The sequence below is a fragment of the Rhineura floridana genome, chromosome 6 (genome assembly GCF_030035675.1).
Source record: "Rhineura floridana isolate rRhiFlo1 chromosome 6, rRhiFlo1.hap2, whole genome shotgun sequence".
In the NCBI taxonomy this organism is placed as follows: domain Eukaryota; kingdom Metazoa; phylum Chordata; class Lepidosauria; order Squamata; family Rhineuridae; genus Rhineura; species Rhineura floridana.
In genome coordinates this window covers 25,296,259-25,314,803 of record NC_084485.1, presented here as the reverse complement: position 1 = coordinate 25,314,803, position 18,545 = coordinate 25,296,259, and the positions used below count along the sequence as shown (strand labels likewise).

The window sequence follows — 18,545 nt, the reverse complement described above, 5'->3', positions numbered from 1 at the left end:
AATGTACCGAGGTTTTATTTATCTCTTGTTGTTTCAACACGTACCATCTTTAGAATGTAAATTAAGACTTTCTTCCATTACCAACATTTTTGACAGATCATTTGTTTGATTTCTGTGTTTTGCAATTATTAGAAAACCAACGGGAAACAGAGAGAGAGCACTATGTCGTTTAAATTCACTGAGCTTCCATCAGATGCTTTCTTGTACAACCTGCTTCTGTTGGCTCTTACTGGACTGATGTGTAATTTGCAATTCCACGCCATGTTTTCCCCCATGATTCTATGGATTTATGTTTTAGCCAGATCATAAAGCAAAATTTGCCAAGACAAACTACTAGTTGTCATTGAAGATTTCCAAAATAATATATTTTTAAAAACGTTAGTCTTGGAGCAACATCTTGGGAAATGTTGCGAAATGCTTTCACGTGCTAGATATGATGGCTTATGTGTTAGATGAGCTAGAATAATGATGAATTTTGCTGTTGAAAGAAGTTAAAACTTATTAAAGTTATTATTTAAATTTGACCATGTATGCTAAGCCTGTTTTACAATTGTAGAACAGAGATAATAGGCATATTTCTTTATAAGAAGGGCTTTGGAGTTTGGGCATTCTGTTGAATGACTTGCCTTTGGAAATATTTCCATGATGTCTGTAAGAGAAATGAATATTTGTTTTATTTATTCCCTTGGAAGGAAGGAAATGTTTGCACATAGTTCCCCCTCTTTTTTTTCTTTATTCATTTTTGCTAGTCAGATATGTTTTCATGGCAGAACATTTTGCAAGTTGTCATTACCAGTCTGGTTTTACTTTGATGTTTTTATGCTGTTTGTTTTAGCTTTTAATGTGCTATTATGACTTTTACATGTGCCGCCTTGGGCACTTTCAATAAATAGATAGTTACTGTAATAGTACACTTTTAAAATAACAATATGTTTTGCATAAAACCAGTACTGCTCCTATCTTGGAGCTGGCGCCTAGTGGTGTGGCTAAAAGTGAAGGGTTGCTTCCCCGGAGTAGCAGCCCTTGTTCAGCAACACAGTCTTCCTACTCTGTATTCCCCTCTTAGGCTATAACAGGCTTGGGAACATCCCACTCTTGCTGGGGTCTCATTATCAGGCCCAGCACCAGCAGGCAGCCAGGTTGGGCATATGCTCAAGGGCCCCTCCTTAGGCTGGGGCTGGGAGGGTAGAGCTGTTGTTCTGTGATCTGTGCCAACATTGAGTCATGGGGCACTATTTGTGACTAGGCTGACTCTGCCATGGATTGCGGAGCAGGAGCGCCACCTCCCAGGCAGTACTTCCCTGAAGCAGCCATTGCAGGCTTAGATAGTGCTGGCAGCTCCACCTCTCACGTTGCTGCATCAGTGCGCTATCACGCACGTGCCTACCATCATCTATGATGGTGGCTGGGCTGTCAAATAGGTGATGGGAGGTGGGTGCACGTTGATGCAGGAGGTGGAGGCGCCAGGCCTATTTAAGCCCATGACTGCTGCTTCGGGGTGGTGCATTAGGGAGCATCACAATGACCGACGCCCACGGGATTCTGGTGCCCAAGGGCCCAGTCCTGCCTGGTGCTGGCCCTGCACATCATAGGAACATAGGAACCTGGCTTATATTGGGTCAGACCAATGCTCTAGTTAGCTCAGTATTGTCTACCGTGACTGGCAGCGGCTCTCCAGGTTTTTAGAGTGGAGCTCTTTCCCAGCCCTACTTGGAGATGCCGGGATTAAAACTCGGACTTTCTGCATGCAAAGCAGATTCCCTGCCACTGAACTACAGTCCTTCCCTAAATCGTAGTGCTCACGTAGGGGCAGGACTTGCCCAAGCGCAGACCAGAGCGTGAATGGCACTTGCCAGATCCACGCTCTGGGTTTAAAAGGACAGCGCCTTTAAAAAAAACATCCCAGGGGCCATTGGATGTTTTGTGGAGCAGGAGTTTGGTCAGCCAGAGAAAACAGATGTGATGCAATCAGCTGTGGTGGATGCTTGAATTGGACTGCCTTCAAGTTGATCCCGACTTATGGCGACCCTATGAATAGGGTGTTCATGTCAAGCGGTATACAGAGGGGGTTTACCATTGCCTCCCTCTGAGGCTAGTCCTCCACAGCTAGCTAGGGCCTGCTCAGCTTGCCACAGCTGCACAAGCCAGCCCCTTCCTTGTCCTCAACTGCCAGCTGGGGGGCAACTGGGCTTCTTGGGGCTATGCAGCTTGCCCACGGCTGCACAGGTGGCAGGGCACGTAACCCCTGAGCCACTCACTGTGGGGGTGATCTTTAGCTGGCCCTTGACAACCAGGAGACACGAGCGGGGATTTGAACTCGCAGACTCTGGACTCCCAGCCAGGCTCTCGTAAGGACTGAAGTGGAAGAGAAAGGGATATGGGTTACTGAAGTTAATACTATTTGTTTCCCACCCTTTCCCCAATGTGCTCAGGAGGACAACGTAAAAGATTCCCCGCTGCCCACAGGTTTGGCCTCACAACAATCCTATAAAGTAGGTTAGATGGCGCAACAGTGACTAGTAAGTGCTCAGTGGACATCATGGAAGGTTTAAACCTGCATTTCACCACTCTTAGGCTGACACTCTAAATGAGAGCCTGTTCAGAGAGCAGCATCCACCACTTTTGGATCAGACAAGCTAGGGATGGGATCTGTTGGCCAGTGTCAGTTCGAAAGCAATCCATCGTCCTAGCAGGCTGTTATTGATTCGAGTTTGTTCGTTGTCTGCTAGCTGCTGCTTTTACTGAACTTCACCCCCCTCAGGAAAAAAAATGATATTCATATTTATATTTTTAAAGGAAATGTTGATAAATTGAAGGAAATACCCATACATTGAATAAAATATCAATAAAATATTGATATTAATATCAATATTTTAGACATAGTTATTATTTTTTATATATAAAAATTCATTTCCAAAAAGAGCTATGGAAAATCACTACATAAAAATCCAATCCACAATCCACAGTGATAGTGAATAAGTGTATTAATGGAAAATTTGGTACCAAATCCGAATTGGGCAGAATTCTAACACATCTCTAGGGCATTCTTGTAAAACCAGAACCACAGGAGGTTAAAAGAGGGTCCCTCGTTATGCAGGGATTTGTATAGTTGTTTGTACAGCTATTGTGGTTATGTGGGCTGTCCAGCCAACTTTGGTCCTCTGCTAACAGCTGCTTGCATTGTGACCATAAAATAACAAGGTAAACTGCAGCTACAAGCATGAGTAGGGCATGGGGTATGGCTGCTCATTGAATGTCTGGATACAGCATCTTAACTGTGCAATCCTAAAGTGAAGAGTACGGGGACTGAAAGTCAGTTTAACTGCCCATCCAAAGCCCTGCCAGGCTCTCACTCTGTTAGTCCTCATAAGCCCCCCCCCCTTTCCCCTGTAGATCTTTAGACCAAATGGTCTGGAGATTGAGTGAGCGAGCTGGGGGCAGTGGTGGCAGTGGCCTGGGTAAGCTGTGGAGCCAGCTTCTGGTAGGCCTCATCCCTACCACACGGCCTCCCATGAAGTGGGTCAATCAGGCCATCGCTAGCCACAGCTAAGTGCCACCAGCTTCACGTTTTTGTGGATGTCCTCTTAGTCTTCTCCCTCCCTGAGCTCAATAATGCTGCAGTTTACAGCACTCATTTGCTTGTTTGCTTGCTGTCCCTTTGCCACTGCCCCGTCCCCTTGCCACCCCTCCCACGCATCTATACTCCCCACCCAACCCACTTACCTTGGCTGTTGCACTGCCACCTGGACACCCTACACCTGGTCAGCCATCTTTGTGTCTTGCCCCCCTGCCTCCATGCACTGGCAGTTTGTGCTTTACAGCATATTGGCTGCTTACATTTATACCCCTCTTTTTTTCCATCATTGAACCCAAGGTGGCATACACGTGGTTCCCAGGTGGTCATCCATCTAGGCACTGACCAGACCCAGACCTGCTTAACTTCAGGCAAGGTGGTGGCATCATGTGCTTCCAAACCATTCATTTGGTATGAGCAAATTCAAGATGTGCTCTCGGACAGTTTTGATGAGCTTACAAGTTAGATGACGAAGAAGGCCTTTATGGTATGAAAATCGAATGCATATAAATCGAGGTCAGCAAATATAAACTGGAATTTTTTTGCCTCGGCTGTCATCATACTTAGTTATCTAGGGTGAAGGTACACAGAATGATACTCAAAAGACCGATGAGGTTGAGCACCTGGATAACAGAAGACCAGTGAGGCTGAGTACCTTTGTAACAGGATTATAAAAGGCTCAGGCAATCCCTCACATTGAAAGAATGCATGGGAGGGGTCATGCAGGAGGGTGGGCTAGCCCTGCCCCTGACACACTAGCCAAGTAAGGATGTATTTTAGAAAAGATAGTTATGGTTGAAGTTCTAAGCATGCACACTGTGAATTCATTGGAAGTCAATTTGTTCAGCCAAAATAATGGAGGAACTCTATACATGAACATACATTCACACACATCAGCATGCATGTAGAGCCCCTTTACTTGCTAGCTGAATGTCTGGAAGGTGTGGGACATGCATGACTGCTGGGCAGGTTGGTGGCAGTAGTGGGAACAGGCCAGAAGGGTCAGAGCAAAGCCAAATGGACCAGTTCAGTAGGCATCGAAGCTAATGAGTCAGGATCGGAAACAAAGCCAAGATCCACGAAAGATTTGCACCATCAAGGCAAAGTTCCACATCATACATTTAAAGCACATCAAGTGCATATTTAAATCACATGACGTTCCCCCAAGATTCCAGGGAACTGTGGTCCCGCCCCCCACTGTGCTACAAAGTCCCAGCAACAAAATATAGTTCCCATTATTCTTTGGGCGAAGTCATATGCTTTAAATGTGTGTAGGATGTGCTTTCAATTTATGGCGTGGATCTGCCCGAAAAGTCTTTGCAATCTTTCCTATGGAAGAGAGCTAATGTCCAATCTTGGAAGGCAGAGACATGTCTGTGCCTGTCAATCTTTTATTCCCTAGGAAGATGTTATCCTGCTGTGGTGGCTCACAACATAGTGCCAGCTGTGAAGAGAACTCCTGGTTCTATCCCCTGTCACTCCTGATGACAGGAACCATACTTGCTTTAATTTTTAAAGTCTAGGTTGTGAGGCAATAACTCGAATTTACTGCTTCTCAGTGACTCAGTGCTTAGCATTTAGAGTGGTTATTCCCTGGTAAATTTGGTGGAAAATGTTTTTGTAGTTGTGACAATTAAGTGAAGTTGCTTCACGTAATGCATCCTGTTGGCCATTTCCTTCATATTCTTCATTGGTGGAGTTTAATGAAATGGAGTCAGATTTATTTAAATCAGCAGAAAGCAATCCAGTTATTTAATTTATTTGGAAAGTTTAGGTGACAACTTTCAGGGAAAAACCCTCCTTGGGTAGACTGCATCAGAAGCTTACTACAGAATGCCTCAAATATCAATGAAGCCAAGCCACCATCTACAAATAAAACATTAAAATATGAACCTTCTGCACTATTAACACTGGCAGTCAACAAACTGGTGAGTTTTTTTTTTAGAAAGTTATGAGGGTGGAACAGGTCAGGAAGATAAATCGTATGTGGGCAAATGGCAATAGCAAGGTAGGGACTTATTTTAGAAAAGGAAGTTAAGCCTGCAGTTCTAAAGCACTGACGCTGAGAACTCATTGGAAGTCATCATGTTTCAATCAGGCTTTAAGATGATTATAATATTCAAACAGGAAAAAATAGTGTCATAAAAGAGGAATTGTTTCTCTTGATCCACTGAGAACTGAAGGAGCAGCACCAGCAACAGTAATGCTTGTTGTGCTGTAGAATGGCAATTTAAGCTGAGCCTCTCACCGGAACCAACAACTTCAAGGCTTGTGGAATTTCCTTTCCAAGAAAAAAGCAGGCATCTGTCAGGAATGCTTCAAGTTCACAATATACTACCTTAGGAGGTGGCTCAGTATCAGATGGCAAGGACTTAATTTGAACTTGGTCTCAGTCAGTAATATAGCAGAAAGGGAACCCAGAGGAGTGCACTGTGATGTCCCTGTATTTTAATATTTGTAAATATGGTAAGTGCGGGTTTATTAAGCGATATATGGTAAGTGACTGAGTGAGAGGGGGGAGTACATGGGCTAGAATGCTGGAGAATGCTGTATGATGATTGGTTGAGTGTTTGAATGGCTAAAGGTATAAATGAGAGGATGACAGTTGAGTGGGGAGAGTTGTTGGAGAGGGCGGTTGGTTGATGAGAGGGATTTTGGAGGAGTTGGTTGGCAGAGTTCTGAGGGAGGCTTGGATTGTATTTGGCTGATATTTAGGCAATATATACATGACCAGAAACATAAAGAGTGACACTATATGAAACCATACACTTGTTAAACATACCTTACATAATCTTGTTATTTCCTGGTGTTTATAAATAAATATTTTATTAGTTTACCAAAAGCCTGATCCTTGGCTGGGGCTTTCACAGACCAGAAGGGTGGGCAGGGTATTTACCAAGGTGGAGAAACAGTATCAAATGGTGGCAGCGGTGAAGAGATAGTGTATCATCAAGTATCCAGGGGAACCCAGGGCTGTATGCTTTATTGGCACAAAGATACAGGGCGGGTGTGGCCTGCAAGTGCACCCAGACACAAAGTAACAATAAGCCAGAAGGGAGACTAAGGCGAAGTCTCAGTATTGTTTACAGGGAGTGACTGGTGGTGCTGCCTAGCAGTGAGATCTTGTGAGATCTGTGCTAGGGTGAGCTAGAGAAAAATAAAACTACGTTTCTCCCTGGTGGTAGCCATGGGTGGCAGCTTACAAGTGGTGCCAGGGGAGGAACATTACATGCACCTCTGGGACTTTCCATAACAGGAGTGATGATTTCATCTGCCAGAGTAATTGATGGAACCTCCTTGCTTTGGCGATAAGGTGATAAGTTTATTTGCGACAGATTAGCATAGAGGAAGTCATAGAATGAGGAAAATAATCACGCTGAAGCTGGTTACTTCTTTCCTTTTCTTCAGCAGCATTCCTACTTCATGCTAGCAGTTAACTGTTAAAACTTCCTTGCAAGATTGTTTGCATTTCTAATTAAATACCGTAAAGGTTGCATTTCAGCTGGCTGAAGATGATACTATCAATTAATTAAATTTATATCCCACTCTTCTTCCCGAAGGAGCCCAGGGTGACAAACAACAGTCAATAAAACATCTTAAAAACAATTCCAGTACAGATGCAGACTGGGAATATCTGCTTAAAAGGCTTGTTGAAAGAAGAAGCTCTCCTGCAGGTGCCAAAAAGACAACAGGGACAGTGCCTGTCTAATATTGAAGGGGAGGGAATTCCAAAGGGGTAGGTGCCACTATGCTGAAGGCCCGATTTCCAGTACTGTGTGGAAGGGACCTTCTGATAAGATGGTACCTGCAAGAGTCCCTTGTGATGTTCCTATATATTAGTGTATATATGGTAAGTGCTGGTTGTTTAGAGTATACATGGTAAGTAGTGAAAGAGGAGGGGGAGTGAATGGGCAATAGAATGCTTGATGATTGGCTGAATGTTTAAAATGGCTGACAGTATAAATGAAAGGATGACAGGTAAATCTGGGTGAATGTGAGGTGGTGAATTGTGGAATCTGGGGGGAGAAGAGAAAGAGTGGATTGCTTGGTGGGGTTTAGAGAGTTGTTTACCAGGAGGGAGGTGGAGTTCGGATTAGTATTGAGTAAAACCATATGCTTATGTGCCTTAAGAAGAAATCTTGTTAAACTTGTTAGCTTTGTTATCTGTAATAAATACTTAATTTGGTTTACCAAAGGCCTGATCCTTGGCTGGGGTTTCACAGACCAGAAGGGAGGGTAAGATAATGACCAAGGCTGAAGGGGAACTGTAACAAATGGTGGCAGCGGTGAAGAGAATAACAATACCAGTATTCAGAGTCTCTGGGAATACTAGTATTGGGACGTTACTGGTGGTTGCCTAGCAGGGGGATCTGTTGAGATCTGTGCTAGAGCGGGGAGAGAAATCATAAGAGAGAGCGGTCCGGACTGGTGGAGTCCCTGGTGGTGCCTAGAGACAGGCAGTAACCACGAGCAGGTAGGAACCTGACAGGGAGAGCCAGGGAAGGACGCATCACATGTGGTGGTAGCGGTGGGATACGAACAACAGAGAATCCAGATACAGTGGTGTGGCAAACAGAAATAACAAAACAAGATTTCTTGTGAGAGTGACTGGCAAAGAGTGTGTGGTGAAGAGTGAGTGAACTCAAACACCATGGCTGAATACATAAAAATGAAAAGAGAGGAGCTGGTGGAGAAGTGCATAACATTCAATTTACCTCATGAGGGTAAAGGGGTAGGTGAATTGAGGGTAGCACTTATAGGATTTGCAACTGCCCAGCAAAAACAACCTGTCAGAGAAGAGACCCCAGAAGGATATTTAAGCAATCCCGCTTATATAGAGTACTTGAGAGAGAAGTTGAGGATGGAAGGTGCAGAGAAGGAAAAACAGAGAGAGTTGGAAGCTGAGAGATTGAGGATGGAGGCTGAGGAAAAAGACAAGCAGAGAGAGTTGGAAGCTGAGAGATTGAGGATGGAGGCTGAGGAAAAAGATAAACAGCGGGAGTTGGAAGCTGAGAGATTGAGGATGGAAGGTGCAGAGAAGGAAAAACAGAGGGAGTTGGAAATTGAGAGAATGAGATTGGGGTTTGAGGAGAGGGAGAAGCAACGAGCATTGGATGCTAAATTACAAGTAGAAAAGTTAAAATTTGATAGAGAGAAATTTCACTCTGAGGAGACAAGGCAAGAGAGAGATGGAGCAAAAATAAAAATTACTCCAAAGGACTTTGCTGTCTATGAGCCTGGTCAAGATCCTCAAATTTACCTCAGCACCTTTGAAAAAGCAGCTCAGTTGTGGGGGCTACCTGAAGATAAATACATGCAGTATTTATCAAACCTGATTAAAGGGGAATTGGCTGAGGTATGCCAATATTTCCCCTCAGACAAGCCCGTCACCTATGCTGAATTCAAAGAAGCAGTGTTTAAAAGATTCAGACTGGGGCCTGATTATTTTAGAAAGCTTTTCAGAAATTGCCAGATACAGACAGGGAGGTGTTTTGTGGAACTGGGAGCAAAGTTGATGGGTATATTTGGAAAGTGGATGAGTAGTGCCAAAGCTCAGTCAGTGGAAGAGGTGAAAAGCCTCATGATACTGGATCAATTATACCATCAGTTACCACCAGAAATAAGGCTCCTGGTCAAAGACCGTTCCCCTACATCTGTGCAGGAGGCCGCAGAGATGGCGGATCACTTCGCCTCTAATAGAACTGGCTGGGTGGGGAAAACATCAAGAGAGTTTAAACCCAGACCATATAGTGCTGGCAGAAGGGATGTGGTACCACAGCGAGTGAGTCCTCCATTAAAATCTGAAGGGCACAGGACACCCCAGAGTGGATCTGTGTACCCTAAAAGTGAGGAGAAATTATGCTACAAATGTGGTAGACCAGGGCACCTACATTTTCAATGTGAGGTTGCCAACCCCATTAGTAATCCTGCTCAGACAAGGGCAGTGAAAACAGAGCCCAAGGCTTTAGAAACAGCGAAAAAGGTTCAGTTTTGCCAGATAAACTGGACAGAAGTAACATACCTTGATTCAAGTCTGAGAGAGGAAGTGAGAGTACAAGGGGCAAATTATTGGGCATTGCTTGATACTGGTGCCGCTCAGGACTTCCGGGAAGGGTGACTTCGCTTGTGCCTGCTTTTGGGACGGGCTCCCGCCTCAAAAGAAGCTTATTCAGATATAAATCAGTCAGAACATTTTTTTTTGACTGATGAAATTTCTCCCGGGCAGGGAGAAACGTAGAGATCAACCTCAAAAGCCTGTTTTTGTTGGGAGGACTGGATTTCATTAATTTATGAGATAAGGTCCAGCCAACAATGCCGGACGGACTTCCGAACAAGCTCTATCTGTTTAAGCGATACGTTTATCTTTTCTTTAAAGAGAGAACGGACTAACAGGCAAGCACCCTTCTTTCTATTATTTTTTTTACTTGGTTTAAATTGTTGCAGCAAAAGGAGATTTGTCAGATTGATCGGCTCTGGACAACTTCTGGGTGAGCTATAACTCTTCTCTGTTATTCACGAAATTAACAGCTTATCTCTGTTTCTGTCGCAAAAAGCTGTCCTGGAAGTGCATTCTAAAGATATAAACAGAAGAGGGATTTCTATTCCTGATTTCTATTCCGAGGAATATTATATTGTCTGGGACTATTCTCTTTTTGGTCTATTTTATTTTGACGAATCTGCTTCTTCACGACGCCACTAACTGTTTTGATGCTGGGAACTAAATTTGTTTTGCATTCTTGAACATAGAGAGATAAGGCAGGCTGCTCTGTTTAAACTGTGATGTCATCAAGCCTGGAATATTAACCCAATTGTTGCTGAAATAAGAAGTGGTTCTTCTTTTGTTTTGCTTTGTTTTCGTGGTTTTAAAAATGGCAATCAAGAAAGCGGCTGAGAATCTGGAAGTAACTATGTTTCAGAAAATAATGGATGAGATTGAGATAACGAAACAAACCCTGCGACAGGGTAGTAAGGAGCTGAAAATTGAACTGAGCAAAATGACGCAGGAGCTTAAAGAAATAGGGGATCCTGTGAGAGAGGAGAATGAGATCAGAGATGAGAAAAGAAAAAATAAAGGGAAGATACAAGCCCTGGAGATTGAAACAAATGTGGAATTGGAAAAAGATCTGGAGTTTATGGATTTTAGAAATAAAATCTACTGTTTGGAATTTAACGTTATCTCTGAAGAAATTAATGAAGATATTAGAGATAAAGTTATCAATGGCTTGGATAATCTTTTGGACTGGAATGACGTGATGGAGTTTGATATAGAGAAAATCTATGGAATTAACTGCAGCCATGTGACAATGGAAAAACTCTCAAGAGATGAGCCAGTGCATTTTGTAAAAAAGAAGAACAGAGATATGACTTTACAACAGTATTTCAGCAACTTATTCAGAATGGATGGCAAGAAAATATTTGGGATAGAGGAAATTCCCATCAGACTCTTATTATATGACTATGGCTACGACAGCAAGATTATTATGGAATACTGATAATGGAAGATTGGACACTGAAATTACTGGACTTAACAGGACTATTGAAGATGGAAGATGGAACTAATAGGGATAATGGAATAATGGCTATTGAAATTATTGAACCTAACAGATTTTGATGAGATGGATTAATCGAAATGTTTATTTGGACTATGGTTATGACAATAAGATTATTATAATTATTAACGAGATGGATTAATTGACATGTTTATTTGGAGAAAAATTGATAGATATATTTCTTAAAGAATTGAAACCTCTCTTTGACTTTTTGTGGAAAGAATAAAGTAATGTTTATGAGATTTGATGATTAATTAAGATAACTACTGGAGGAAAGTGATTTTATAATATGATTTAAGAGACAGGATTGTTATATATTGTAGACCTATAACTGATTTGATCTGTGACAAATGGGAAGTCAATATTTTATTTTTTTTTGTTTAATTATTTTTGTTTTGTTTTGTTTTTTGTCTTTGAATGTTTTATGATTTTGTTTTGTATGTTTTATGAAAATTTGAATAAAAATTATTGTAAAAAAAAAAAAGATACTGGTGCCGCTCAGACATTACTGAGGCCAGATTTAATAAAATCTGAGGTAATATTACCTCAGGAAACTGTGACTATCCAAGGAGTGAGGGGTCAACCAGAAAGTTTGCCTGTGGCCCTGGTGGAAATGACTTGGAGAGGCCGAGAGGGCCGATATAAAGTAGGCATTAATGCCCAGCAACAAGAACCAGTAATACTGGGAAGGGATGTAATGGGCGCCCAAGGAAAGATCTATGTAGTGACCAGACAGCAAATTGGCAGAGAAAAAGAAGCCATATTAAGGGGGGCTGAAACAAACAGGGTGGAATCTGTTAACCAGCCTCAGGTCACCATAGCAACCACTAGCAGGCCTGCTGAAGAAGACAAACTGTATCAAGTGGTCTCTGGGGAAGAAGCAGAGCAATTCAGGGAAGAGCTGCATAAAGATATCAGTTTGAAGCAGGTAAAGGAACAAGCCCTGACCCACCCAACAGATTCCTTTCACTGACAAACTGAGGAATCAAGTTGTGTGTGAGAATGGGATTTTATATAGACTGTGGATGCCTGCTGAAAGAAAGGATGAATGTGAACCAGTGAAGCAATTGATAGTACCTAGCAAATACAGAACCAGATTGCTAGAGGTAGCCCACGATGTCCCATGTGCAGGACATCTGGGAATAAAAAAGACCAAGAGGAGATTGGCTGCACATTATTATTGGCCAAATATCTCCAAGGATGTAAAACAACATTGTCTATCTTGTGGAATATGCCAAAAGGTGGGAAAGAGTGGAGTAAAGACCAAGGCACCCTTAAAGCCCCTTCCTATAATTGGACAACCCTTTTATAGAGTGGGAATAGATTTGGTGGGCCCTTTTTCCAAACCCACAAGGCATGGCAAGAAATATCTAGTGGTGGTGGTGGATTTTGCCACCAGGTACCCAGACGCAGAAGCACTGAGATCTGTAGAAGCCCCTGTAGTGGCAGAGGCTTTATTAAAAATCTTTATGAGGCTGGGTTTCCCTCATGAAGTGCTGACAGATCAAGGCAGTGTATTCATGGGAGAAGTGATGCAATGTATGTGGAAATGTTGTGGTCTAAAACATCTAAAGACCACTACTTACCATCCTGCCACTAATGGGCTAACTGAGAGATTCAATGGAGTTTTGAAGGGCATGATAAGAAACTATGTTCAAGATCACCCACAAGACTGGGATGAACGTTTGGGATGCTTCTTATTTGCATACAGAGAAGTCCCTCAGGAGTCAACAGGCTTCTCACCCTTTGAACTAATGTTTACTAGAAAAGTGAGGGGACCTTTGGAACTGCTAAAAAATTCATGGGAAGGAACTCTGGGAGAGTACAAAACTTCTGTAGTAGATTTTGTATTGGAATTCCGCAATAAATTAACATCAATGATGGAAGTAGTGAAAGAGAATTTGAGTCATGCACAGGAGAAGCAAAGTTACTGGTATGACAGAACAGCCAGAGAACGTGTGTATGATGTGGGAGATATGGTTATGGCGTTCATACCCAGGAAACATGACAAATTACAGGCTAACTGGGAAGGACCATATACCATCAGAGAAAGGCTTGACACAGTGACATATGTAATCACCACAGACCAATTAAACAAAAGCAAAGTGGTTCATGTAAATATGTTGAAGCCTTACCATACCAGGGATGCACAGGTGTTGCAAGTTACCTTATTCCCTGAGGGAAGTGGGCCTGAACTTCCAGATTTGGTACAGGAAAGCAAAGACAAAGGAGGGGTAGATCAAGTGGAATGGTCAGAGGAGGTGAAGGAGGAAGTAAAAGAAGAGATTCTGAGAGTTTTGAAAACCTATAGGAATCTCTTTAGCAACAAACCTGGCCGAACCAGTATAGTTATACATTCCATTGATACTGGAGATCATGCCCCAATCAGATCTGTTCCATACCGTGTGAATGGGAAAGTTTTGAATGAGATCAAAAAGGAGGTGGAAGATATGCTGGAATTAGGAGTGATCAGGGAATCCATCAGTCCCTGGGCCTCAAGTATTGTCCTGGTTCCGAAAAAAGATGGAACGACCAGGTTTTGCATTGATTATCGGCTAATCAATAAAATTACTGTCCCAGATGCGGATCCTATGCCTAGGGTTGACGCTATGTTAGAGTTATTGGGGGCAGCAACCATTATCTCTACACTAGATCTCTGTAAAGGATTTTGGCAAATGGAACTAGACGAGCAATCCAGAGCCAAAACTGCCTTCAGTACACCAGATGGGTTATATGAGTTTGTGACCTTACCCATGGGACTAAGGAACTCACCATGTTCATTTCAGAGGCTAATCAATACTGTGTTGCGAGGCATGTCAGATTTTGCAGTGGCCTATATCGATGACGTGGCCATTTTTAGCAAGTCGGTGCCTGAGTATGTCCAACACCTGACAACAGTATTGGAGGCCTTAAGAAAAGCAGGCCTCACAATAAAAGCTAAGAAATGCCAGTTTGGACTAAAGGAAGTAATCTATTTAGGACATAAGGTGGGGAGTGGGAAAATCACCCCCTTATGGAGCAAGGTGGAGGCAATACAAGCGTGGCCGATCCCCTTAACCAAAAAACAAGTAAGGGCATTTCTGGGTGTGGCTGGATTTTATAGGAAGTTTGTGAGAAATTTTGGGGAAATAGCAACCCCCTTGTATGAATTAACGAAGAAGAAGTGTTCTGAGCGTGTGGTATGGACGGATGAATGTCAGAAGGCTTTTGATCTACTGAAGCAAGCCTTATGCCAAGGACCCATATTAATAGCACCAAACTATGAGAAACCATTCATCGTGGCTACAGATGCGTCGGACCTGGCGCTGGGAGTCGTCTTGCTACAGGAGAGAGAAGGCACCAGACATCCAGTGGCGTACCTGAGTCGCAAGCTGACGCCGAGGGAGAAAAACTATTCGTCGGTCCAGAAGGAGTGCCTAGCGGTCGTGTGGGGACTGAACAAGTTGCGCCCATACGTGTGGGGACGAAGATTCACAGTGACTACGGATCATCGGGCCTTGTTATGGTTGCAGACTATGAAAAACCATAACACTATGCTGCAGAGGTGGTCCTGGGCCCTACAGGACTATCAAGTGGACTTCCAGTTCATCAAAGGCAAGGACAATGTACTGGCCAATGGACTTTCCAGGCAAGTGGCTGGGACTGCAGTGACGTGACCAGACAGAGGAACAAAGAAAGACATTTTCCCCATAGAGACTTTTATTTGTTAACGCGACGTATAAATCCTGGAACAGGAATAATACTCTGCAGTTGTTTAAGGGGGGGGGGGAAATGTGATGTTCCCATATATTAGTGTATATATGGTAAGTGCTGGTTGTTTAGAGTATACATGGTAAGTAGTGAAAGAGGAGGGGGAGTGAATGGGCAATAGAATGCTTGATGATTGGCTGAATGTTTAAAATGGCTGACAGTATAAATGAAAGGATGACAGGTAAATCTGGGTGAATGTGAGGTGGTGAATTGTGGAATCTGGGGGGAGAAGAGAAAGAGTGGATTGCTTGGTGGGGTTTAGAGAGTTGTTTACCAGGAGGGAGGTGGAGTTCGGATTAGTATTGAGTAAAATCATATGCTTATGTGCCTTAAGAAGAAATCTTGTTAATCTTGTTAGCTTTGTTATCTGTAATAAATACTTAATTTGGTTTACCAAAGGCCTGATCCTTGGCTGGGGTTTCACAGACCAGAAGGGAGGGTAAGGTAATGACCAAGGCTGAAGGGGAACTGTAACAAATGGTGGCAGCGGTGAAGAGAATAACAATACCAGTATTCAGAGTCTCTGGGAATACTAGTATTGGGACGTTACTGGTGGTTGCCTAGCAGGGGGATCTGTTGAGATCTGTGCTAGAGCGGGGAGAGAAATCATAAGAGAGAGCGGTCCGGACTGGTGGAGTCCCTGGTGGTGCCTAGAGACAGGCAGTAACCACGAGCAGGTAGGAACCTGACAGGGAGAGCCAGGGAAGGACGCATCACATCCCTCACCTGCAGAGCACAGTGATCAGCTGGGGTGATCTTTCTGGTATCCTGGTCCCAAGCTGTACAGGACTTTATATGTCAAAGCCAGCACCTAGAACTTAGCCCAGTAAATAATTGGCAACTACTACTTTTTGTTAAGGCTCATTGTGTTCTACAAGTTGAACTGATGCAGTCAGAAGTAAACACCACTGAATTCAATGGAAACTCTCCATAGGATCGCAGTCACGCGGGTCCTGATAAATTGGGTATTATGCCATTCATCGCTGCTCTTGGCTGTCCCTCCTTATCAGTCCAGCTCCCTGCACTTCTGGACTTTCCTTGGGAACATAACTATAGACATTTCTTGAGGGCATGGCTACTGGGCTTCATGATGAACACCTGAACTTCGAAATTTACTACTGTATCACCGATCTCTTTATGGTAAAACCTATGTATAAAGAGGCAGCTGGACAGCCCCCTGCCGGGCATGCTTTCACTTGGATTCCTGCATTGAGCAGGAGTTGGACTGAGTGGCCTTATAGATCCCTTCCAACTCTATGATTCCATGAAATGTCAAGGAATTTATGAAGAGCACTTCTGAGCATGTGCAGGTTATATATCGCTCATGACTAAATGGCTGCTACCATCCTCTGCTCCTGACATCTAGGTCAGAATGTGTGCTTTCCACAAAAGTTTGAACACTGGCATTTGTCTTTTTAGAACCAGCCCATCGTGTATGACTTTCGCTACTCCTTCTCATATCTGTAGGATAACCAGCAATTATTGGAGTGACTAACTGGGGATTAAATTAATGTTGGGACTCAGAGCTTTGTTTACCACCAGACCACTCATCTTGTTTAGGGAACAGGCTAGATGAAAAAGTAAAGACATTCATGAAGGGTGTTTTTGAGCATGTGTAGGTCACATGTGGCTCATGACTAAGCCATTACCATCCTCTGCCTCCTGACATCTAAGTCAAAATGTGTGTTTCCACACAATTTTGAATACTGGCATTTGTCTTTTTTTTTAGAAACAGGCCATAGTGCATGACTTTTGAGGCCTTATATCTATAAGGTAACCAGCAATAATTGGAGTGTCTTACTGTGGATTGGATTCATTTTTGGAGCTGATGGATATTTCCTTGTGCTGCCAGCAAATATGATCAGAGGCACATGCTACTAGAATGACTCAGACCTTTGTTTCACTGATATTAATGCCACTGGTTTTAATTGAAATTATTGATCAGTTAGGATGTGTACAGCACTTTCTTCCTGGTGACTAAATTGCACAGGATTAAATAATTGGACTCCTTATTTGACTGTTTGAACAAAAGTGCTACTGTGGCCATGATGAGAATGTTGGTTCTGGTGAACTTGCTGATTTAGTTTAGAGCGGGTGTGTGTGTACATATTTCAGCCTTAGGCGTGCATTCCTTTCTGGGGCTGCATGGGGAGTATGGGGCCAGAGATGCAAGTGGGTGGAGCAATAGAAGTGACTCTTGTACAATAGGCTACATTCCAGCTACACAAAAGCAGTGGTGTAGTCGTCCAGGGGCTCAGGGGGGTCTTAGACCCCTTAACATTTTTTGGGAGCAGGGTCCCAGCAAGGTTCCTATGTCTCCAGGATCCTAGGAGCCAATCAGCATAAAAGGTGAGTGTGTTAGCCACTGAGAAGAGTCTTCTAACATGCTTCCTTTTCGTTTCCTGTTGATTGGAGCAAATAAGAGTGAAACGAGGTGAGAAAAGACTCTTTTCAGTAGCTAACACTCTCCTCTTTTGTGCTGATTGGCTCCTAGGGACGTCTGTTGTTGTGGGACATGGCATTAACAAGGATTTCATTCTCAACCCAGCAGCAAAAAAAATTATTTTATTTATTTATTTATTTATTTTATTCAGCTTATATCCCGCCCGACTAGCAAACAGCTCTCTGGGCGGCAAACATAGAAACATATACAATAATAAAATTACAAGATCAATATAACAAATATAAAAGTACATCATCTAAAATACCAATTACAACATTTACATAAATAACTTAGATTAAAATGCCTCAGAGAAGAGAAAGGTTTTAACCTGGCACCGAAAAGATAATAGTGTCGGCGCCAGGCGTACCTCCTCGGGGAGACTATTCCACAATTCGGGGGCCACCACTGAGAAGGCCCTAGATCTTGTTACTACCCTCCGGGCCTCCCTATGGGTCGGGACCCAGAGGAGGGCCTTCGTAGTAGACCGTAGTGTACGAGCCAGTTCATAACGGGAGAGGCGTTCCTGCAGGTATCGTGGTCCCGCGCCATATAAGGCTTTATAGGTTAATACCAACATTTTGAATCTGGCCCGGTAGCATATTGGAAGCCAGTGCAGGCGAGCCAGAACAGGTGTTATATGCTCAGACCGCTTAGTTCTTATTAGCAGTCTGGCCGCCGTATTTTGCACTAGCTGTAGCTTCCGAACCGTCTTCAGAGGTAGCCCTACGTAGAGCGCGTTGCAGTAGTCCAAACGTGAGGTTACCAGAGCATGAACCACCGATGCTGGTGGAAAAATGAACCTTTTATGCTGGTCCTCCTTACTCAGATAGGGACATAGCTGGGCTACCAACCAAAGTTGGTAGAACGCATTCCGTGCCACCGAGGCTACATGGGCCTCGAGTGATAGGGAAGAGTCTAAAACGACTCCCAAACTACGAACCTGATCCTTTAGGGGGAGTGTAACCCCGTCCAGGACAGGGTATGTATCCACCATCTGACCAGAGAAACCATCCACCAGCAGCATCTCAGTCTTATCAGGATTGAGTCTCAGTTTGTTAGTTCTCATCCAGTCCATTGTCGCGTCCAGACAACGGTTCAGCACATCGACCGCCTCACCTGAAGAAGATGAAAAGGAGAAGTAGAGCTGCGTGTCATCAGCATACTGATGACAACACACTCCAAAACTCCGGATGACTGCACCCAACGGCTTCATATAGATATTAAAAAG

At 43.4% G+C, this 18,545-nt stretch overlaps 1 protein-coding gene across 5 annotated transcripts in view; it reads left to right on the top strand.

The window, feature by feature from the left end:
- DOK5 (docking protein 5) overlaps window positions 1-18,545 on the top strand; it is a 138,191-nt gene that overhangs the window by 12,277 nt on the left and 107,369 nt on the right. The window contains exon 1 of one of the 5 annotated variants that reach the window (XM_061631220.1): window positions 6,004-6,040. The exons of the other annotated variants lie outside the window; for them this stretch is intronic. Within the exon in view, the coding sequence (XP_061487204.1) occupies window positions 6,038-6,040 (3 nt within the window). The 5' untranslated portion in view covers window positions 6,004-6,037. Of the gene's footprint in view, window positions 1-6,003; window positions 6,041-18,545 lie in introns of those variants that run through there. 5 annotated transcript variants of the gene reach the window in all.